Source organism: Anas acuta, chromosome 8, assembly GCF_963932015.1.
Source record: "Anas acuta chromosome 8, bAnaAcu1.1, whole genome shotgun sequence".
Lineage (NCBI taxonomy): Eukaryota > Metazoa > Chordata > Aves > Anseriformes > Anatidae > Anas > Anas acuta.
The window spans coordinates 22210708-22233501 of record NC_088986.1 but is presented as its reverse complement, the minus strand read 5'-3'; the positions used below and the strand labels follow the sequence as shown (position 1 = coordinate 22233501).

At 39.6% G+C, this 22794-nt stretch overlaps 2 protein-coding genes across 4 annotated transcripts; one reads left to right on the top strand and one right to left on the bottom strand.

Moving 5' to 3' along the window:
• Positions 1-2: 2 nt before the first annotated feature.
• Positions 3-19490, bottom strand: FIRRM (FIGNL1 interacting regulator of recombination and mitosis). 3 transcript variants are annotated; one of them, XM_068691140.1, is made up of 24 exons: positions 19263-19490; positions 18707-18747; positions 17898-17986; positions 16556-16660; positions 15920-16060; positions 14858-15020; positions 14397-14481; positions 13733-13871; positions 13208-13288; positions 11992-12056; positions 10141-10289; positions 9208-9316; positions 8520-8706; positions 7414-7496; positions 6985-7036; positions 6596-6685; positions 5321-5506; positions 4511-4633; positions 3252-3347; positions 2708-2821; positions 2217-2321; positions 1808-1888; positions 908-1021; positions 3-623 (listed from the first exon to the last, which is right to left on the bottom strand). In XM_068691140.1, the coding sequence occupies exons 1-24, from the start codon at positions 19475-19477 to the stop codon at positions 438-440; spliced, it is 2799 nt and encodes a 932-aa protein (XP_068547241.1). In that variant the 5' UTR covers positions 19478-19490; the 3' UTR covers positions 3-437. The 3 variants fall into 3 exon arrangements, with proteins under 3 accessions (XP_068547241.1, XP_068547245.1, XP_068547244.1); XM_068691144.1 differs by lacking the exon at positions 18707-18747 and having other exon boundaries at positions 19379-19398; XM_068691143.1 differs by lacking the exon at positions 19263-19490 and having other exon boundaries at positions 18647-18747.
• METTL18 (methyltransferase 18, RPL3 N3(tau)-histidine) lies at positions 19390-22695 on the top strand. Its single transcript, XM_068691156.1, has 2 exons — positions 19390-19527; positions 19942-22695. The coding sequence occupies exon 2, from the start codon at positions 20102-20104 to the stop codon at positions 21137-21139; it is 1038 nt and encodes a 345-aa protein (XP_068547257.1). The 5' UTR covers positions 19390-19527; positions 19942-20101; the 3' UTR covers positions 21140-22695.
• The last annotated feature ends 99 nt before the right edge of the window (positions 22696-22794 follow it).

The following is a 22794-nucleotide window of genomic DNA, read 5'->3' as shown; positions in this document are numbered from 1 at the left end:
CCTTAAATTGTTATTCTTAAGTGTATTTTAAAAAATAATATAAAAACAGCTACTGCCTTATCACCTATACATGACAGGAACAACAGCAGCTGTTACTTTTACAACACATTCAAACATCTCAGCATTCAAAATACAATTTCATTCAATGTTTATCATCATACAGGAATTTGAAAGAGTAAGCTATACAGTGGCAATGTACAAAATGACAGCTCAGATGTACAATCATGTCCATTAAAACATACCACTCATCCAGCCAGTTATAAATAAAAGATGGACCTCAGTTCCTTTGGGCATACTAACCAAGACTTAGCAGTACAGCAGAGCATCCATCGCCCTGTGTCGTAGTTCATTCTTCTCCAGCATTCACGGTACAAAAGCAGCTTCCCTTGGAACAGGGAGTGGAGCTGTGGCAGCACCACTGAAGCCCGCCGAGCACCTTACCGTATGCTGTCTCTGAGGCCCGCCATAGCTGTGTGTAGAGCCTCCAGTTTCACTGCCAGCCACGCTGGGGGTGACCCTTTCTGGAGCAGCAGCTTCACAGCCTCCACTGCCCCCTCTATGGTGCCTATGGCTGACTTATACTGCTCCTCTGAGGGGGGGTGACATGCTCTTTTTGCCAGGGGCTGTGGAGTTAAGTAAATAGACATCATTTATAACCCCCTATATAAGCAACCAGTCTCCATCCAAATGCAAATATTCTTAGATAGGGAAAAGCTGTAAGAGACACCCTTGTCTTGTGAGTTCTTCCTGGCTGATAGGCAGAACAGCGCATTAAGGGCCAGGAGTGCACACAGACTTTATTTCCTAGAAAATGGAGGGCAGCAAAGGCTATCTCGAACCTCTTTAGATTCTTCCCAGAAATAGCACAAATTTACAATAGAGCCCAGATAATTTGAAGTACACGTACCTCTCCCGTTGACTCCAGTTCTCTAGCCATTTTTGTAAAATGTGCACTGCAGGTACTCCTTTCTTGTTTCAGGCGTTCTATTCGTGCTTCTGTTGTCTCTTCAGCTTGCCTTACCTGGGGAGCGAGCCACAGGAGAGGTAACTAAAGCAAGAACGCATTACCAGCCTTCAGAGGTTCTACGTATACCAGAGCAACGGGGAATAAATCTTAATGTGCAGCTGAAATTGAACCATTTTCCTTAGCAGATAAAAATTATCTGCTGCAAATTCAGTGTAGCATCACTCACTGGCTATTAATTCTTTCACTAATTAGCTGCTTTTCAAGTACTACTCATCCAGATAGTGCTCCCTTAGGTTTACAGGCAGAGAACATCCACCTCTTTCCAGTTGTCTGTTCTGCAGAAATAGCTGCCTGCTCTACAAGGCTGTTTTCTAATGTGCAAAAAGGACTGGGATGTTTCGTATTCATACATGTTCACTGAGCTTAGAGAAACGAATGCAAGAAGAGGGAGGGAAATCACACAAATGGAATGAAGAAAGTGCTGCCTTTTTCATAGATACTTTCACTGCCTGCAACAATAACTGCAATTTAATCATTTCTGTGTTCAAGGAGGGAAAAACAAAGCATTTAAATCAAAGTTGGAAAGTCCTGGAAAAGCACTGTGCATAGAAGCAACATGTGCCAATACTCTTGACTTAAGAGAATAGAAAAATTCAACCTAATCCCAGTTAGCAGATCAATTTAATAATTTATTTAAAATTCGGCTATTTAATCTGCATGTAGATGATGGTACAGACAGAAGCCAAATCCTACATGAGTATGGCAGTGAAGATAAGCTCATAAATCCTGTTATGGATGTGTACAGCACCAAGAAAGCAGTAAAATGGTTCAACAACATACCTTAGCCATAAAATTAACGACTTTGTTCTTAATTTCTTCTGAATTAAGGCACTGAGGAACAACATCTTCATGGATTGTCTCCTGTAAAAATATTAGGTAACAGCAGTTGAGTATGCTCATATTAACAAAGGAATAGACAAAGAAAGAAATGTTTCTCTGGGAAGAATTCTGTGATGACAGCATTTTAAACATCCTTCCTCGCTGCAAACAATGCCTAATTTTCCTTTACTTCCAGCTCCTGAAATCACATGCAACTACATTAGCCCTCATTACTTTTATTCATGTGCAATTACATCAGTAACATCCAAATTGTTCAGTCAAGAGCAATGAGCATTTAAGAGAGAAGAATTTCTGTGTGATGAAAGGTAACTGAGCTGAATACACAAACCCAAAGTTCTGCTGTGCTTACCTCTGCAAAGTGTCTGAATGCCTCCAGCGCATGCTGATGAATAAGCCACGTCTGGTCAGCTAGCAGGGAAGCAAACAGAAACGACAACTGGGGGATGACTTGCCTCTGGAAAAGAACAAATATCTGTCAAATACAAAGAATTAGTTGCGCATATCTTACCATCATGATTTATTGCTAAAGAATTGCTCTAAGGTCAAGGGACAGGTTTGTGAAATGAAGAGTGCTACTGCCCTATCTGACAGAAAAGCACCGTAAGGGAGATGACACGTTCTGTACTTTCTTCTTGGAGGTTCAAACATCAGTCTTTTCTAACTGGTGAGAAGCAATGAGCAAGTGAGCAAACCTAGCCTCTTATGTGCACTCAGTGTGCCTCAATGAAAGCTAAGTCTCCTAGATGATTATGTCATGGTGCTTTTATATGTATTTAACCCAATCCTTTAAACAGAGGATCACTTCATCAAAAGACTAAAGAAGGCCACAGTTACCATTACCTGTGCTTCTTGGGGTATGAACACCTTTCCCACAGAAGAGAGAAAATCCAACATTGCTAGACGAACGTGATCTGGGGGATCCAACTGGAAAAGGGAAGACTGCAGTGCAAACACCTGCCAGAAAGAAACCCCAGCAAAGCTCCATCAAACAGTGCAGACAAAAACTACTCTAATCATTAAATCTGAGGATGCTGATTTCAGAAAGCAGGACTGAAAACAAAAGAAGATATACTACAGCTTGAATAACTCTGGCTAGGATAAAGCTGCAGTGTGCATCTCAGAAAGATACATGTTCTATGGCACATCCATACATCTCAGTTACCTTACAGAATGATTGGTTAATAGGATTTTTGAGAATCCTAAGTGCCACATACTTGGTTAAAAAGACCAGGAAAGCAATCAAGGAAGAAAAATAGTTAGGAATCTCCACGTTTTAAGGCCAGACAATGAAATCACTCATTTGAGATTTCAGTAAATCACAAAGAACTTAGCTTTTCATGAAGCAAGTTACTCGTAAGATTGTGCTGTTGGTTTTTGCTTTTACCTGAGTGATTAATTGAGCGTCTAGTGCCTGGATGAAAAATTCCAAAAGACGAAGTAATAAACACAGTGTTTGCTGGAGACACGGCACATCTGAGACCTTGAACAGATCACAAGATATTAGTATTGGCTTAGTTACTAATTTTGTTAATGCATTTTAGTTTATGGAATAACTATTTGATGAATTTGAAGTTGCAGTAGCATTCCAAAATTCTTAGCCTAGTTTCACACACACAAAACAATACATCGTAAGCAGCAGAAGAGAAGATCAAAGCAGAGATAAAAATATCTTTAGGTAGTCATATTTCACAAGGCCTTTTCCCTAGACTTTTATTAAGGATCTTTCTTATTCCACTTCTCCTTTTTCCACTCACCAGGATAAGCAAAACAAGCCTGGCTTGGTCTTCTCTGCACTCTCCCTTCAGGTATTTATGGACGTTGATAAGGCCCTCACAAAATTTGTGTAGGCTGAGCAGTCCCAGCTCTCTCAGCCTCTCCTCAGAGGAGAGATGCTCCAGTCACCTTTGTGGCACTTCGTTGGACTCTCTCCAGGGGCTCCACATCCCTCTTGTACTGGGGAGCCCAGAACTGGACACGGTGCTCCATGTGTGGCCTCACTGGAGCTGAGTGGAGGGTATTGCCTCCACTGACCTGATGTGCAACTCTCCTCCTAATGCAGCCCAAGCTATCACTAGGCTTCACTGCCTCAAGGGCACACTTGGCTCTTAATCCCCTCTCACAAGCTTTCCTTTTTATCTGAGTAATAACTGTGACAAATCCTTTTTTCTTTACTCCTGCTGCAGACACGAATGGTTAGGTATATAGTCACAAGCAGGAGGGGTCACCTTACCTCCTTGTTCTCAAATAGAAGAGGAAGGTTACTGGCTCCGTGGGTTGCCATGTGCTAAGCAATATCACCATGGTTGTTAACCACATTCTAACAAACATTTTAAATAGGCCAAATACATAACCGGTGTGAATCAGAATGAGGTATTTCAGACTTCTCCTTAAGAAAATCTGAATCTGACACTGCATAACAGATGGAGCAGGAAGGAGCCATATATATACCATTCAGGAAAATTCAAAGTCCATTTCCCAGAGAACAAGCCTGTCCAATAAACCAGCTGACAGCACATGGGCAGCACAGTTATACTCTGCTTTACAGAAACGGCCTCATCCAAGTAAAACAAAACATGATGAAACAGCAGCACCAGCCTCCCAAAGACATGATGCTTTCACCATCAGAACAGCAAATCCTCTCACCTGCTTAGCCTGGAGAAAAGTCCAGAACTGACCAAGCACTCCCAAGATAGATGCCTGAAGTTCTGCCTCCAGAGAGTCACCAGCAAAACTGCAGGCAGCCAACAAGACAGAAATGGCAATATTCTAGGAGGAAAAAACATTGTATAAGACCAAAAAGAACCTACATGTAATACAAACCCAAACCCCAGGCTTGTAATTAAGCATCTAAAATGATACAAGATGGCAAGAAGCCTAATGTGCTGCGTCAGCTGTACAGTACAGCTAATCCACCAGGCCACTGGCCAATAAAGCTTCTAAAGTGAGGAAACCATCCGTTCCTTCTGTGGGAGTTCATATGGTGCTGGAGCTGTTAGCTGCATTGCCAGGCAAAAGCTGGCAGCTGGTACTTCGTGTGGAAATCTCTGGTTTCTCTCGCTCCTCTCCTTTGCCAGGGAGACCAGTGAGCATCTCTTAGATTTGATGCCATGTAAAAACAGCCAGGACTTTAAAACTTAAAAGTAATTGAATGGCATAGTATACATTGGAAATTGTAAAGAAAAACACATCTGCACACCAAGAGAGCAAACAGCAGCTAGAGTGACTAGTAAATCACAAGACCTCTGCTATCATTCTCAGAGCAGAGGGTCCTAAGGTGCTGTGTACTGTAAGAAAACATTAAAATTAAAGCTCTTGATTATGCATTTGCCAATTAGTAATGGACGAAAGCAGTGCAACAGACAGAAAAACAAAACTGAGGACAGCCACAGCATCCTCACAGTTCGGAAATCCAGAGGTCATACATTTTCACAAAGAGAAGCCAGTCTCTTTTACCACAGGTTGGAGCTCTCCCACAGCACGCCTGCTGTTCAGCCATCGCCTGCATTGTGCAAGTCCTGCCACACACAGCTGATGGGCCACTCGTTTCCCAAGGTCAGGATTCAGGGCCTTGAGCGATACATGCTGCCACACAGCCAAGTTTTCCACTTCTTCTGGAAGAAACTTATGAGCAAATTCCACCTGCAGATAAGAGTATAAAATAAATAAGTTCATAAAATAATATGAAGTAAAGAGGCTAGAAGAGAATTTGATAACTTGTCAAAAAGCTGAGAAACCAACAAACAAAAAAGGCATTACTTAACTTGCTTTAGAAATACCACCAGCTCCCTGTCACATACAGGACATAGAGCAGTTAAGCAATTTATTCTTTTATCTACTTGAAGCAACAGCCCTAGACAGCAGAAGAGAGCTTAAGGATCATAAATATGTATCACTGCTAAAGCAAACTCATATTTACAGACTAAGTTCGAAAACTTGACAATGAAATCCTTTCTTATTCCTGAAGAGCAATATACCAGTGGATTTTCCTGCAGCAATCAAGTCTCCTTATTAACAATGAATCAGTTCTGCCAACATCTGTGTATCAGAAATAGGCTGATCATCTGCGATGATGAATCTTAAGAGTTCGCAGAAGCAGGCTGTTTTTCTTCCTACCCTGAGACAACCTGGCAAGAAAATTTGAGCCTATTTGTCTTTTCAGAAATGCTGCAGGGAATGAACATATAAACAGCCACTGTCGTCTCCCTGTGCAGCAGATGCACTCTGCCCACACAAGTATGTAACAAAAAAGTTAGAAGTGTATTATCAAATAATGAAATTATTTGTCTAAAACTGTTTTTACCCTGATGATTTCCTTGGTATTAGTTATGTATTCCAGCATGATTCTTTGTCACAATCCAATCTCTATTAAACAAACACAAGTGACAATTACAGGAGTTTATGCCCTCATAAACACCAGGTGCAGATTCAATACAGGGCATACAGTTTAAGTAACTCTGGGAGATACGCTCTTTTCATACCTAGTCGAAACAGGACATCACTGCCACCCAATAAGACCACTATTAGAGAAGTACTCTTCAAAACAAGAAAGGCACATATATACCTGCACAAATCAGGGTCCACTATGACAAAGTAATAGCAAGTGCAATATCAAGTACAGCAAGCGAGCACTCAACATCCTGCCATTTATTATGCAGAAGATATTTTAAACACAGGCCACTGATTCAAAGCTCTTCTGCTAAAGTCAGAATGTGCTGGCACTGTACTTGCCTGATGATCTGGAGCCATCAAGAACAGCATACGCCTCAGCAGAACACCCAGGGCAGAGACCTGGTAACACTCGTTGGGCCAAGACTTTATCTGAATTAGGATAACAGGAAATGCATCTAATTAAATTAAGAAAAAAAAAATCACCACTGAAATCACCACAGCAAATGAGTTCCTTACACAATGTTCTAAGAGCTGCTATGTTAGGTCAGAGCAGTAGCACTAAATAAAACGGTGAAGGACATACCAGAAATACTGGGTATAAAGCTTTATATTTGCACAGTGCTGCTTTTGCTAATTGTTAGCCCAATAGGAGGAATTAATGCAATCTCCAATCTGGATTTGGAAAAAAACATTAAACTCTTGTCTTTGGTCACTTAGAAAGCTCTTACCAATTGAGCAATCACAACACAGTGGTGAGTGCACAGCTCAGCTGTTCCATACCTGGAATGCAAAAAAGAGAGACAAAAGGTAGTGAGTCTGTGTTTTCTACTCTTCTACAAATTAATCATCATAAATCTTGTCTCAGAGATAGCCATTTTCCCTAAAACATTTAAACTCAATAAGCACAGATACAATTTATGTGAGACAACTGCTCCAAAATATATATATATATATAGTAAGCAATAGAAAAAGTATGTTCCCCTTGTATGAACGTAAACATGGCTAAGCCATTTCTGCTCTTAATTTTCAAAACACGCTCTACGTTTGAAGATAATCCAATTCTAGGACAATTTTGTCTTAAAAAGGGAATTACAAGCAACAACAGAACTAACTGGATCTGTGGAAATCCTGCTTGACCTGTAATGAAAATAGTTTACCGGGCAAGGAAGCACCACGAGTCTATTGCCAGCAGAGATGTGATCATACTAGAACCCAGCACAGCATCCAGCAGAGCATACTCCTGAGGAAAACATATTATTTAAGTTCAAGCAGAAACAGACTGGAGGCCTACTATTACTTTTACTCCATTAATTGGCATGAAACCTAACAAGATTTTCAGCTTTCCCAATTTGAAATGTTCTAATAAATGATTTTCCTGCTCTGTATTCAGCTGCAGTACTAAACAAACAGCTACATCCTTAGTTTTGCATACTTTGAACGTACACGTACATTCAGTACAATGCGCTGAAGATCCCTCACTTTTCAAAATATTTCTGTATGCGCATCTCTTCATTGCAAGGCAACTTTTAATATGTATAAAGCAATGTATCACCAATTTTCTTGCCAACTTTACTGGCACCTTACTAAAAAAACAAATCAAACCTTTCCTCTTTTAGGAACACAAATTTTATCTGAAAGCAGCATGCAGGGAGAAGAATAAATTAGGGCTATAATGTTTGTGACAGCTCTTAACTTTTTAAAGCTTTACATTTATCTAGAGGTTCTTTCATCTATGCATAATAAAAAGCAAAAAACTTCTAAAACATTACATAATAGTAATCAAATCCCAGAATACTCCTCTGAAGTAGAAAGTTTTTCTCATTACCATTTTATGGCGTGTTCTTAGCTGAAATCATAAGATAGTCTACTCAAAATATTAAATGGCACTTTCTTATTACTTCGCAATATAGACCAACAACCAGGTATTCTTAATACAAGTTGAATACTGTGTAAAAGAAAGCACGGAACTTTTAATAACAACTTCATGCCCCCCTGCAAAGAGAAAAAAAGTTTCTAATACAATTAAGTTTCCCGAAAACTTGTAAGAAGCTCGATTTTCCCCATTGCCTCACGAATGACATTTTCTGGATACCTAAACTCCTGCCACGCAACTGCATCATGGCTGTTGTCTGAAGAATAACTCAAAGAACTTCGTAACTAATCATCTCTTCAGAGATAGATCATTAGCAAGAGCTCATTCTTTTTCAAGTATTATCTATGCATCAGAACAGCTGAAGAAATGATAAGGAAAAATCAGTCTTACCAGCTGAGGAAAGTGTGATGGGAGTGTGGAAGCAATGTAGGAGCACAGGTGAATGCAGACATAGTGATACAGGGTGATGGGAACTGCTGGCTGTCCTGTGCCAATCACCTCTGGCAAACAAACAGGGAGAGAAAGCTCGGCAGAACATTGCTGGAAACTGAGGAAAAGAGCTGAGAAAAAAGACAGGCTGGGGATGAGGGTGAGGGGTAAGAAAGGAAGGAGAAAAAAAGAAAAAGAACAGTTGGGTTACAGACAGGCAAGTCCAAAATCCTGCAAACATCATCTCTACTACAGAATCCGTGTTTCTGACTAGAAGCTGCAGCAGTAACTTCAGTGCTTTATTTGTATGCTAGATTTATATTTCTGACTACCTTCCTTGCTTACAAATTCAGGTCACTATTAGAGAGTTCAGGCATAAAAACGCAAGTATTGACTCTCTCCTTCTTTGACCTGGACTTAGTCTAAATACCATCCATTTCCCAAAATAACAAAGGCATCTCTGGCCCTGTGTCCTTCGCCCCTGAAGCAGAACAGCAGATGATGTCTTTCCCAGCATAAGGATGTAAATTGATAGTCTGTCAAATGTTACTGTTGGGTTGTGAGGGAAACCTGAGCAAGTAAGCCCCTTTGTTCGCCCACACTGACAGATCGCTCTGGTGAAGAATTACAGTGAGAACCTTTTTAGTACCATTTTCCTGTGTTCCAGAGGGTTTGCACTTCTTCAGGCTGAGAAGACAGCTTGTCCATGATGGTAATCAGAAGGAGACACTGGGGCAGCTGCTGCTCAGGAGGAAGACCTGTAGAATTTTGTTTTGAAGTGTGATGCTAGTCACTCTTGGAAATATATATGCTGTGTAAACATGAACATCATATTTGAAATGAAAAATAAATGCAATATCCTGCATCTGGTTGAAGCTACCATATTGCAGTTCTGAAGTGCTGCTGCAACATACTGCAAAGGAGTTACAGTCCAGGTGCCTCATGCTTCCAGTCTGCCTGAAAGCACTGGGTGCCTCAGACACCGATAGCGTTTTCTTCCAAGTGTGCTGTGATAATCACAAGGCCAGAGTGCACATATGAGAGAGAAGTAAGCCCAGCCTGCACTGACAAAAGGAGGAACTGCTGCTCACATTGTAAATCCCACACAGTAGCACAGCTGTCTCAGAATTATGACATGTTGGGCAGGGCAGAATTTTTAATGGTGGTTATGATCCTTCATTTTGAAGGCATATTATTTTCCACTAAAAATACATAATTTAGGAAAAATAACTGTCTTCCTCCATCAACAGCACAGCAGAACGTGTTTACCTTACTTCAAAAGGTTGTGATACAGATATAGATTGAAATTGTGCAAAGCAGCAAAACTAATAGGATTTCTGTTACTTGTAATAACTGCAATATTAACTCGGTTGCTTTGCAAAACACAAATTCAACAGCAACATCAACTGCTATACAAATTCATCTGAACAAGCATGCAGCTGCCTACACCATAGTACATACAAAAGAAAAAGTGGCAAGCAAACCAGTACAGAACGTGGTCCAGAAAGACAAAATATCAAGCCAGATCCCTCAGAGATGGTTGCATAGTATTGAAACAGTGGTAGCTGTATTTTAAACCCACCTAAATTATCACTTAACACTTGCTCCATGAAAGGGCTAAAGGGAAGAAGCTGGTTGATGAGAGGGTCTAGAGCCACAAGAAAAACACGGGATATTTCATCTCGATGAACCTCTGAGATCACTGGAGCATAGAGACTGGGAGGAAATTTGCTAAGGGAGATGGAAAGAAACATATTCTCAGTAGAGTTACTTTTCAAAACAGCTACAAAAAGGCAAACTCATGATCTCCCTGTAATTGTTAAACAAAAGACAGAAAAGACTCCTCATTTTTTAGTATCTACTATAGCCTGAAAGTTACAACTTTGTATTCAGCCTTCAAAGTAAGCTTCAAAAGCCTACATTGTATTAAACATTGAAAGAAAAACTTACAAGCTCACAGAAAAGGCATGTAAGATATGTAATACTAAGAAGAAACATACTGAATCACCAAAAAAGAAAAGCAATGACAAGCCAAGAAGACACCTGTAGAAAAATTGATAGTCATAAATATGACAGTACTTAGTATTTAAACAGACAACACTAATAAAAGGGTACCACTTAATTTCTTTGAAAAGAAAAAAAAAAGAAAGCTGGGCAGTAAAAGAAAGTGATATGAGAATAAAAGAGATCATGAAATGAAAACCCACTTTTGTAGCTTATAAAGAAATGGTAAAAATGGTACCTTCCTACTTGAAAAGTCTGCTTAGTTTTGCTAAGTGAATAAAAGTTTAGAACCTTGCACTTGAGAATGATCCACAAGGTAAGTAAAGTCAGAAGACTTTACTTTTTTTTTTTTTTTTAAAAAAAAAAAAAAAAGAAAAACAACACCCACCACCTGATCTTGCAGCAAAACATTCAGTGGACTCACACACACATCACTACAGAATCTGGTTTCAATTCCAAAGGAATAACTGAAATCAGACCTCTCTTTCACTATGCCCTGTTCTTTCCCCACTATTGCAGCACACAGAACAGGTCTTTTGCAAGAAAAATGACAAGCAGTTTGCAGATTGTAGAAGGGAATACTTATGAGCATCATATTAATAAGGCTTTTGTTTCTGGGAGAATGAGAGTCCTGTTAGGAGATTTCATGAGACTGCAAGCACAGCAGTAAAGCTGTGACAAAAAAAAAAAAAAAAAAAATCCTAGATACTGTTTCAAATTCCCTTCAGGACAAATATTGACATACTTTGTATTGAAGTATAGAAGATCTGTCCAAGTGTTGCTACTGACACCTGCATTTATTCTTTTTTTTTTTTCCTCACTAGAATTTGAGAGGGAAAAAAAAAAAAAAAGAGTGCAGGGCAATTTAGTTATATCTGAAAGAGAAATTAATTACGATTGCTAGGAAATGGTAATTCTATATTGTCTTGACTTTGCATGAGTTGACTAATATCATGTTACTGTTTGTTTTAAAGTGCTGTTTGTTTTAAACTGCTGGGCCACTGTTTTAACTCTGCCTCACTGCTTCATGGCAGGGTGACTGAAGAACAACTCCTACCTTCAGGAATTCTGACTGTAGGAACAACAGTTTCCAAATAATCCTTCCTTAGCAGACCCAGTGTCCAAGCCAATCAATGCACATATTCTAACAAAACTTAATGAGAAATACTGACATAGGTAATTGCAACCAAGTTACTGGTTTGTCAGTATTTCAAACTCACAGCATTGATGAAAAATGAATTTAATAACTTAGTACCACACAAAGAAGCCCAATTTATACAAAAATTAGATTTCTGTGTGTGAAAAAGAAAGCAACAGTTCTGAACAAGAACTCACCTCAAAATACTCTTAACTTTAAAAATATTTCATCTCCATACTTGGAAATGTTATTAAGGTGCTATCAGTAGTTAGTTACTGGTACTTCACTTACCTGTATATCTGAAGAAACAGCTGATGTAACTGCGAGCATAAATCAGAGAAGAAAGAAAGAAATTCCTGCAAAAGGCATTAATTTTGAAAGGTACTTTTAACGTAAAATGCATGATTATGTGTTTTGTTTTTTTCTTTTCTACTATATTAATGTGTGAAATACTACATTTGCAAAAACTGGTTAAGTTGCAACAACCCACAGCACAAAGCAAGTGCAAAACAAATAATAAACAAAGTATATTCCTAGGATTAATTACCACACACATATATATATTTCTGAAAAGTTATGTTTCTAGACTTACTTAAAAAATAAGAACAGTTGTAGTAGCCATAGAGAGCTGTAAAAATCTGAAATGCTCTACACGCTATAAAGCTGTCTTATCCTGTCATAATTCTGTTCATCTTGTGACAAAAAAAAAATAAAATATCAAAGCCTTGCTTTGATACCATTGGACAAAGCAGATGCAGAGCACACCACCACTGCTATTCATAGAAAGCAAAATTCTTTCACATGCATTCTAAAAATGGGTAGATTTACGGCATCCCTTCTAATAACCACGAGATTAAATCACAGCAACAAAGTGGTTTGGCCAGGGAGAGAGCAGGAAGTTAGTGTCAGAGCCAGTACCAGTACAGTTTCATTTCTTACTATGAATGCCACATCCAAATTATTTGACTGTGCTGCCTGTTAAAGTACGTTGTCCCATGGCAAAAGGTTACAAGTGCTACTCAGAAAAACATTTGGGTGAAAATACAACTGAAAAGTGAGCTACTCACGTCTTTATTTGAGAATTCTCTTAGTCACAGGATAACAACTTCAGAAAGTTAGAGCCATGAGTCAAATCATTAGGGAAAAATGAGCAACAATTCTGAAACCTTAGCAACGAGATACACCTGCTTAACTCTTCCAGATAAAAAGGTGCTACTGCATTGACTCAAGGCTATGAGTAAAGACTGGCTATTTCTTACCAACTCCTCAGTGACACTGCTTGTAACAGATTTGTTTTTTATTCCTGTTAAATCACATCAATAATCCTGCTTAGGCTTGTGAGTATATTCAGGTGGAAACTGCAAGAAGGTTATGAGTGAACGTTGGTTATACCACTCACATAGTATAGTTGTAAATTGGTAAGATATTATGGAGTACATGATTATTCTGTTTGCAGACCAGAGGCGTATATTCAATGCTAATGTAGAATTCAAGTAATAAAACCTACCTTGGTGTAGTGTACAAGGGAATTAGCAAAGAATCTGCAGAGTTTGACGGTCTTCTGAAACAGCCTGAGGTCGGTGCCCTCCTGTCCAAAAAAGCAGTTCTAAAACTTAATATACAGAGTAACATCCTACAGATTAAAGTTAATACTGCAAACAGTGCTCAAAAACTATTTCAATCTTGATTCTCTACAGATTCTGCAGCAACGGGGGAAAAACTTTAGAAATCTTCAGTGTGCCTCAATATTTTTATACCAATATTCAACTGAAATGTTATCCTTTGATTGACCTTGGGATATCATCAGTTTAGAAAACAAACAAAATTCCCAGGGTATGGTGTAAACTTGTTTTCAGTGCCTCACTAAAACATCCCCAATGTAAACAAAGTCAATGGGCCTGATTTTCTGGTGGTTTCAAAAGAACAAGAGATTCTGCCTAGCACATTAAAAAACATTAAAAAAAATACTCCATGCAAAATGAATTTATCTTCCTCAAGTTCAACAGCAGCTTTGGAACCTTTCTAAATTTACCTGTATGTCTGATATCTTCATTTCCTCAGCCAGTTGCAGGCAGGACTGAAAAGAAAGAAGAGTGTCCTTGCACAGACCACTGAGGATGTCACTGTGTTTCAGGTGGCACTCCAGCAGAGAATGATGCTTCAGGCTTTGCCTACAAGGCAGGAATATAAGCAGATACTGAATTGTCAGACGTGATCATGCATTAAGTTAATCCAAGTATCTCATTTTTCTATTTAGGCTTTTATACCCCACTAATCAGTGCAATATCCATGTACAAGGAAACCACAAATTTAGAGAGAACAGCCCTCTTCATAGCCATGATGGAAGCACAAAGGAGAGACAGGATAGCACAACTCAAGCCACAAACATCTACAAAACTGCAGGTCAGGCCTCTTACAATTATTTATTCATACAATGGTGTTTCAAATGCTCTTCTGTATTGCAGCGTATAAAGTCATTATTTTTACTACTTTACTATTACTTTTTCATGCACAACTCCTAAGCGTTTTCACTGGCAGTGCATTTAATTCCACTTACTAGCTAAATTTACAAAGGAATCGAGTTCTCTAATTTCAATTTCAGCAGAAACTCTGAACACGAAATTAGTGAAACTCTGCTTATATAAAAACAAAGTCTAGTCATATTACAAAAAAACGCAAGGAGTTTAAAGACATACTTGATGATGAATTTCCAAGTGTTGGCATGAAGTGCATGGTCCATATTGGAGATGACTGAGCAGATCTCTAGCACGGTGTGGATTACTGTGAAGGAAATAATAATGGCAACAACTAAGTTAAAGCAGACTCCTAAGTTCACAGCTATACTTCTCTCCTAGGAAAACAACAGCAATCACAAGCACTAGAGAATACCACCATGATGACACTGAATCATGAATGGCTCAGTGCTTAGATGCCTTTCCTTTCCTACAAATCTATGCAACATCCCCCATCTCACAAAGAGTTTCAGGAGAAAAATGGGTATGTTTCAAGCTGCAAAATGCTGCCTTCTGAAGTGCTGGTCAGGACAGCAGGAACTGAGCATGATCAGTTTTAAAGATTCAAACATACTTCCTACAAAAAAAGAAAAAAAAAAGCTGTTTTGTGAACAGAAGTCAAAAAGCTTTAGAACCACATATACCTGACACCATATCTGTGATGTTATCTTCAGCAGAAGCAGAGCCCACAGAAATCTGATCAAATAGTTCCATCAGCTGTTTCTGAAGAGAGTAAGTTTCCTTGAACATAGCTTGTAGGAGATCAGCAATCAAGTGTAGATGCCCACAGTACACTGATTCACTATCCTGTAGGAAACGGGGAAGAGGTTAAATAAAGTCAGGAATCACAATCTGAGAAGGCATATAGGTAACTACTTTAACTCATTATTGAACCTGATCTATAGGTTTTGATACCAACACTTATTTGCTAAGTATAAAATGCTATTCACCTGCAGTCTAATCAACAGCTAATGAAGTCTGGCTGTGGTGAGTTTAGCTGGCTTTGATGCATGAAGCTATCATGTTTCTGAACAAAGCAGTACAACATTAGCAACCAAGGAAGTAGACTACTTCAAATATTTCTCAAAACTTTCAAATTAGAATTGTTAAATAAAAGGTATGGCAAATGAGTTCAAGTCCTGACATGGAAAACTGCTGTAAATGTTTCATTAAGAAAAAAATTGATAAGTGAAAATGAAGGCTGACCAAAAGCTACTGTGCCCTTACGATAACCTTGTTTTATTTTCACTGCTTAAGGGAGAATTACTGTTGCATCTGAAAACGGATATCTGAAACTGATACTCAGTGTAACTAACATAGAGGTCCTAATCTCAACTTCCAATCCACTTGGGAACTTGCATAGAAGTAGCAGCGTCTTGGTCACCATTTGTAGCTCTGAAAACTACTGCAGCTATCAGAAGCACACAGATGTCGTAGCCTAAATTCAAAAGCAAAGTGTTCAACTGACACTGATGTGAAATTTGAAAATAGCAGAGCCCATGTTTAGTACTGCCAGGTCAGAAATTCTGGGCAAACAGCTGAAAAAACATCTTTGTACTTGTACACTAAATACATTCTGTAAACGTTTTGATAGCAATAAAAAAAATCTACAACAATATTATTTTGAATTAGGAATTTCTCATAAAGTGAACATTTCCTAAAAACCAACCAGAAGGAGAATTTTTCTCTTTCTAACAGAGACCTACCTTGCAGTGTGTAAACGTGTTCTTTATTACATAAAGAACAGAGGATGGAAGGGTGCGGATACTCTCCAGAGGCACACACTCTTGCAGCGTGCAGACGTAGCGTACACAACTGGTCAAAGTTTCCAACAGTTGCACTACAGTCTTAAATCAAGAACAAACAACAGCAATCAATGTTTTTCAATCCTGCATTAATTTCAGAAGCACTTTTTTGTGGAATTGCTCCTAGGTTCTTACAACATTTAAAGTTCACAGCTATTTGCATAAATAAGTTGTTTATTAAAGATGAATTCCATAGCTTTTTCTGGTACTATACACTCTTTGAAAGACTTGTATTTTTTTCATCACTGTCCTCAACTTACAAAAAAATTTAAACTCCAAATTAAGTGACTGTATAAATAGCTGCCAGATTCACTATTTAAATTTGGAAAATTAAATTCCATTTACATTAGATACTAAGCAGAATTTGAGATTTTCTTTGAATTCTGATTAGCATCACATGCTAAATGTGATTCACAAAATTTTAACTGAACTTCAACTGCAAAGAAGTTCAGATTACATTTTTACGACTCGGCTAGTAGTATAAGTATTCTAAAATCTGTTAATTTATTAGGTAAAATCAAAGAATAATAGACTTGCCTGTAATAGATTCCTTACAGTACTGCATAACTCTGTATTCTGGCTGGTTAATCCTTTGGCCTCAATGGATAATTCATACATCAAGCTATCATATAGCTGTAGAGTCTGTCAGAAAAAAAAAAAAGAAACACTTAAAAATTTTATATATACAATTGTGTTACTATTTGTGTACATGTTTATATCTGTTTGGTTGCTTAGATTGCAGTCATAGTCTACTGAGATAACTCACAGGAGTAAATAATGCTTTCTAGCATTTAAATCATAAAACTTGATATACCAAGATGTGAAAACCATCTATTGTTCTCAAATTACAGACAGAAGTTGAGTTAGCTGCTATTTTCTAAAAATCTGTTACCAAAATAAACTCCCTAGCTAATTAACTTGAAATAAGACACCTCATCCTCTAAGAGATTTTTTTCTTAATTAAAACCACACCATTTTGAGATAAAAGGTTATTTTCATTTTGTCTCAGAAAGTGCTTTTTGTTGAGAACAATCACGATTTTGAATAAAGAAATAATGTTTTAAGACCTACAAATAACAATAATTTCTGCTTTGGTCTAGGTCTATGTATATTTTACGAGAGATCCTGCTGAGACTGCAAAGACAGAACAGCTTCTAGGCACGTGCAGGGTACTACATAAACTGGTATGGTACAGTAATCCCTGTTCAGGATATGCATGTTATGAGCCATTTTTCTTGTAATCTCTAAAATCTGCTAGAGGACATGCAAGAAAGGAAATGGAAATCAACCGGACATTTTTACAGGCTGGTTAAAATATACAAGCTGGGGCCTGAATCTCAGCAATTCACTACTGCTTTAAGTCCGTTAAGATAGAACACTGGAGTTTAATATTACAGACCAAAATTATTATTTAATCAAAAAAGAGACCTTCTTTTAGTCTTTGCCTAAATGGTTATTCATCATATTGCTCACAAATATCACAAAAATTATTCATGATATATGGGTGTTGGGTTCTTCAGTTTATTTGTTCTGAGAGCCTGCCCCAGGTGAAAACAACCTTGGTCATTTATACAAAGCCTGACCTTCTCGAAAAGAAATAAAAAACAATTCTGTTACTAAATATAGAAAGTATAAATATAAATGTCTAAATATAGACATCATATGCTTGATCCTCTCCCTACTATAAAGAATGGTAAAAATCATAGAAACAATCCAACAATGTAAAACTGTTGAACTTTTAAAGGGTAAAATGTTTATTCCAAGCTGTGCTTGCAAAGCAATGATTCTATCATGAGACCTCAGAAGAATCAAGGCTTTCTAAGCAGGTTTTTAGCATTGCACTGACTTAAATTTTCATATTTCATTGAAGGTGTCATACCTTAGGCAGTACTTTAGAGAAAAAAGTTTGTTCCACATCTGCAAGGTTGATATGAGGCAAAAACATTTCAGTCATGATCCTCAGAACACCTGCAAAGCAAAGTATGTCTAAAATGTTACTGAAAGCCATGCGATTATCAAAGTATGTAGCTACCAAGCATATGGAAGAAAGAACTGAGGGAAGTGGAAACTGATCAGATACTTGATTTTGAAACAAGTAACATAGCATTTGCAACATATGCATTTTCTGATTCATCAAGTAACAATAAAAGCTCCAATGTGCATAAAGCCATTAATAACTGCATCACACCTGACTACAGTTAGTTGAAGGTGGGGCACAATTGTTTGCCCATAGTCTGGGCAATTTTCCACATTCTTAATTGTAAATAGTTACACATCTAACGTAATGGCTGGCACTAACACACAGCTGAGCAGTGAATGTTAGTGAGAGTCCTAACCAGGTGCATATCAGCATTTTCTGGATCACTCTCAGGTATTACAAGAGCTCAACCACTGTAAGATAACAGCCAAAAATACAATAAAATACAAGACAAAAAGCACTCCTTCTTTCAGGAGACTACAAATCAGAAGTAGCCAAAAGGAAAAAGCAACTTTACATGGAGAGCTTATGGGTTTTTCTAAAGTTTATTCAACATGCAATTCCTGTAACATGCAAAGTCCAGCAGGATTGTTAAAGACTGTGAAAGTAGGACACCAGCGATAGCTTAAGTATTTGTAAGTTGTGCAGACCTCAATATTTGCAATAAAATAAGCCTTAGGAAGAAGCAGCACCTCTTGGCCACTACTTACGAACATGCTCAGTCCAGTCTTCAGACTCTTGATACATACAGTAAAATCGTTAAAGAAACTCAAGCTCATTCTGCCATAAAGATGTCATTTCTCACGCTATGTGCTGTGTGGGCTTTAAGCACCTCATGACATTAACAGGGATGTTCTGCAATTGACCTGGGCGGGTGCTCAGTACCCACGTTCCAGCAGCACTGTACCAGAGAGTAAGATTTGTGGGCTGTGGTGTTTTGTTCTTTTATTTTTAGGGGGGCAAGAGAGGTGTTATTGGAAGGGCTAGAAGAACCACACGGTGTTTTCTACTGCAGTTTTTTATTTTACTTTATTGTTATTTCGGTGAAGCGCAGTGCTTGCCTTCAGCGAAGCCCAGCACACCCGGCTTTTCTCTCCCGTTTCACCCCTTGCAAAGCTCGCAGCGCTTCTCCCTCTCACGAGCCGCTTTGCTCGCCCCGTGCCGCCCCCCCGCCATTTTAGGGTCACTCCCCCGACGGCGGAGCCCCCCGCACACCCCCTCCCCACAACAACCCAGAAGCCGAACCGCCTCCGGGGGAAGGATATGAGGAGCCGGGGCAGCACGGAGGGCAGCTCCCGGCGGCAGAGCTCCCAGTCCCAGCCGCCCAGCTCCTGCAGGAGCAGCTCGGGGTCGGTTCGCGACATGGCGGCCGCTCCCCTCACCTCAGCGCACGGCGGCGGGAACCGGCGCGAGCCGCGGCTTTTCCCGCCGCTATCCCAGCAGCCCCCGCGCTTGTCAGGCCCGGCCCCGCGCATGCGCATCGCGACGCGGAAGGAGGCGGCGCTGCCATGTGGGGCAGGGGGAGAGCGGGGTACGGGCACCCCCCGGGAACGGCTGCTGAGATTTAGCGGCTTGTTTGTTTTTTATCATTCAAATTTTATCGTTTTGCTTATTTATTTTTATCCTTTTATTATTTTATTTTTACTATTTCATTTTTTATTTTTACTGTTTCATTTTTTTATTCTTCAGTATTTTTTATTAGTTTATCTTTATTATTTTATCTTTTACTCGTTTATTTTTTAATCTTTTATTCTTTACTCTTTTATCCTTTATTATTTTATTTTTATTCTTTATTATTTTATTCTTTTTTATTTTCGGTTTTTAAACAGGCTCTCATTTTCCAATAGGATGCTATCAGCATTTTCTCTTAACACGCTGTTAATTCCTTACAGTTCCCATCTCGCCATCTAACGATGCCTAAAACCGCTTTTCACTCTTTTTGCAGAAATAATTAAGCTGATCCCTTGGCAAACCAGCTGGTGTCCAGCCTACAGAGCGCGCTTTCCCACCGTGGTGCCTGCATGGAAGCGTACAAAAGAAAAACCATCCCAGCTCTCTTGGGGGAGTGTTTTTGCCTGTGAATTTTTGGGCTGCTCTTGCCAAAAATGGCATTTCAGTTTAACTTTGCTATCGAGGACAACGAAAGCAATGAATCAGATGCTCACCGTGAGGCAGACCTGCAGCTGGACCCTCCAAAACACAAGCAAACTGCCGATGCAGCAGCAGCCTGCAGCCCCCGGCTGGGCACCGCTAAGCACACAGGTAAGGACCTGTCAGAGAAGAAGTTGTGCTTCCCCGCTGCCAGGGAGCACCACGTTCCCGAAGATGTCAGCAAAGTACTGGAAAATAAAGTCTTGGAAACGGTGTCAGACCTGCGTTGCGTGAAGGTGGCCGCGGTGGAAATGACGCGTCGGGGTGGCACGCACGGGGAAGACATCGTGTGGAAGAGCGTCTCTGCTCACTCGGACCTCATCCCAGGGGTCTACGAGGGGGGGCTGAAAATCTGGGAGTGCACCTTCGATCTCCTGGAGTACCTGGCTGAGGCTGGCGTGCAGTTTGCCAACAAGGCAGTGCTGGATCTTGGGTGCGGGGCTGGACTGCTGGGAATAGCCGCGTTACGGGGAAAAGCTGCACAAGTCCACTTCCAGGACTACAACAGCACGGTGATCGATGAAATAACCTTGCCTAACGTGGTGGCTAACTGTGTAAATGATGGCAACGGGACTGGTGGGGGAGATGAGAGAAAAATTGTTAAGCCTCCTTCAAAAAAGCCCAGGAAAGCAGAGTGCTTACCTGACGCGCTCAGCAGATGCAGATTTTTTTCTGGAGAGTGGTCAGAAGTCAGCCGGCTCCTGCTCAGCAGCAGCGAACCCCGTTCAAAATACGATGTCATCCTCACATCCGAGACCATCTATAACCCTGACTACTACGGTGCTTTGCACGACACGCTGTCTCAGCTGCTGGACAAAAACGGCCGCGTGTACCTGGCAAGCAAAGTGCATTACTTTGGGGTCGGGGGCGGCGTCTACCTCTTTGAGAAACTCGTTGAGGAGAGGAAGGTGTTCACAATCAGCACGGTTAAAGAAATTGATAAAGGGCTGAAGCGGTTTGTCATGGAAATGGCCTTTAAAGATTCCTGTTAAAATTAATTCAACCACCGGTGCTTCAAAAATATCTTAGTAAAGAACTATTTCAATCCTCCTATCATTGCTTTTTTCTGCTATTGAGTTACTCTGAATCTGCCCTTTTCTAGCTTTGGAACTGTTTGACAAATTTTGGTGTTTGCCTGGAAGGAAGGGACTCTTCTGGTTCTGTTTTCGCAGAGAAAAATGTATTATCTTCAAGTAGCATCTGTTTATACCACTTTTGCTATTTATATTTATTTTAAAATTAAGCAAGTCACTGTCCCCACTCTCCCTCTCCCATTCTTTGGCAGTGCCAATACTAAATTACATGGTCAGCTGCTGAGCACAGCCTGAAGGTGACCATTAAGTATCCTAATACAATGCAAAAAGTAATTCTTAAGGGCCAGGCTCTCAACCTGGCCATGATTTAACTGCAGTGACAAATTTCAGATTGAACTGCATAACTGTGCTCTGCTGGTTTGCCACCAGAGGGGGATGTGATTGTACTTATCACTTGTATTCCATTCTGGTAACAATCTCACAAATCTTTATAGTTTTTCCATATAGAATGCATGCTACTTTTATTCAAACCTTTGAAAAAGCATACCAGAGGATATTTAGTACTGTGGTTTGTGAACTTTCATATTCATATTTTGACACATTCCTAAGAAAATTTGAGCGAGGAATTGGAAAAAGGCATCTGCTTTGCAGAAATGAAAAATAATTTGTTTTAGAAATTGAGTTGAAAGAAGACTGACTCTACATAAGATATTCTTTAAAACAAACAACCTATAAACCTACAAACACCATCTAAGAAACTGGGGGATGACAGATCTGAGTTTTAAGTTGCAATTAGGAAAGGAGACTAACTGGAGTGCTGTACTGTTTTTGGTAAGATCTTTCCAGATACTGACCGTATGTTACAACCCATTTTCCAAGCTTACTAAACACTTTCATACCTACTCAGTCTTTTAAGCAGTTTGGCAGGGCTGCAGGCTGTTAGAAAAAAAGGCCACGTGCAAGTCACACCCATGTCCTAGGCTGATGCTACTGATGGTGAGACAAGACTGCACGTTGCTGAAGAAATTACCTAATCAAAAAGGTGCAAACAAACCCAAAGAAATACAAAATCTGGTCCCAAATGTTTGGTGTCACCAACAATTCACAAAAAAAAAAGTCAACCATGGTATGTTTTGCCTCAACTAAAGCAGGCAGCAGGCTGTTACAGAGCTCTGCCAGGTACATCAGTGGTACTGCTTGTCAGCGTACGCTGCTTTACTGCAGCAATAACGCATTGGGCGCCCTTGCAGAAATACAAACTCGGAGACAAGCCAACCACTGCAGTGAACTGGATATAAGGATCCTCAATAAATGCAGGGGAAAAAAAGCAATAAATAATCTGAGGAGGTAGAGAAAGATTTTATACAGCAGTGACTTAAATCACTCAGTATTGTGTAACGTAAGTTCCCGTCACTGCAGCCCATGAAAGCCAACGGCAAGATGCCTATTTTGACCGTGTTGCTATTAAGATAACCATAGAGGATTTCCTATACTTTACAGGAGAGCCTTAACAACTACTGTTGTTCCAAAAACAATTGTTAGCAGACTACTTTAAAGGGATACTTAGGAAATTACTGAAGTGCTCTTTCACAGGAGAGAGGAAAAAAGCCGTC

What these genes read in the sequence shown, in the direction of transcription:
- METTL18 (XM_068691156.1), top strand. Translation starts at nt 20,102, where the DNA reads ATGGCATTTCAGTTTAACTTTGCTATCGAGGACAACGAAAGCAATGAA.
- FIRRM (XM_068691140.1), bottom strand. Translation starts at nt 19,477, where the DNA reads ATGCGCATGCGCGGGGCCGGGCCTGACAAGCGCGGGGGCTGCTGGGAT. An exon ending in CATCACAGATATGGTGTCAG is followed by an intron (nt 14,482 to 14,857) that starts GTATATGTGGTT and finishes TTTCCTTCACAG; the next exon opens with TAATCCACACCGTGCTAGAG. An exon ending in ACTTGGAAATTCATCATCAA is followed by an intron (nt 13,872 to 14,396) that starts GTATGTCTTTAA and finishes CCTGCCTTGTAG; the next exon opens with GCAAAGCCTGAAGCATCATT.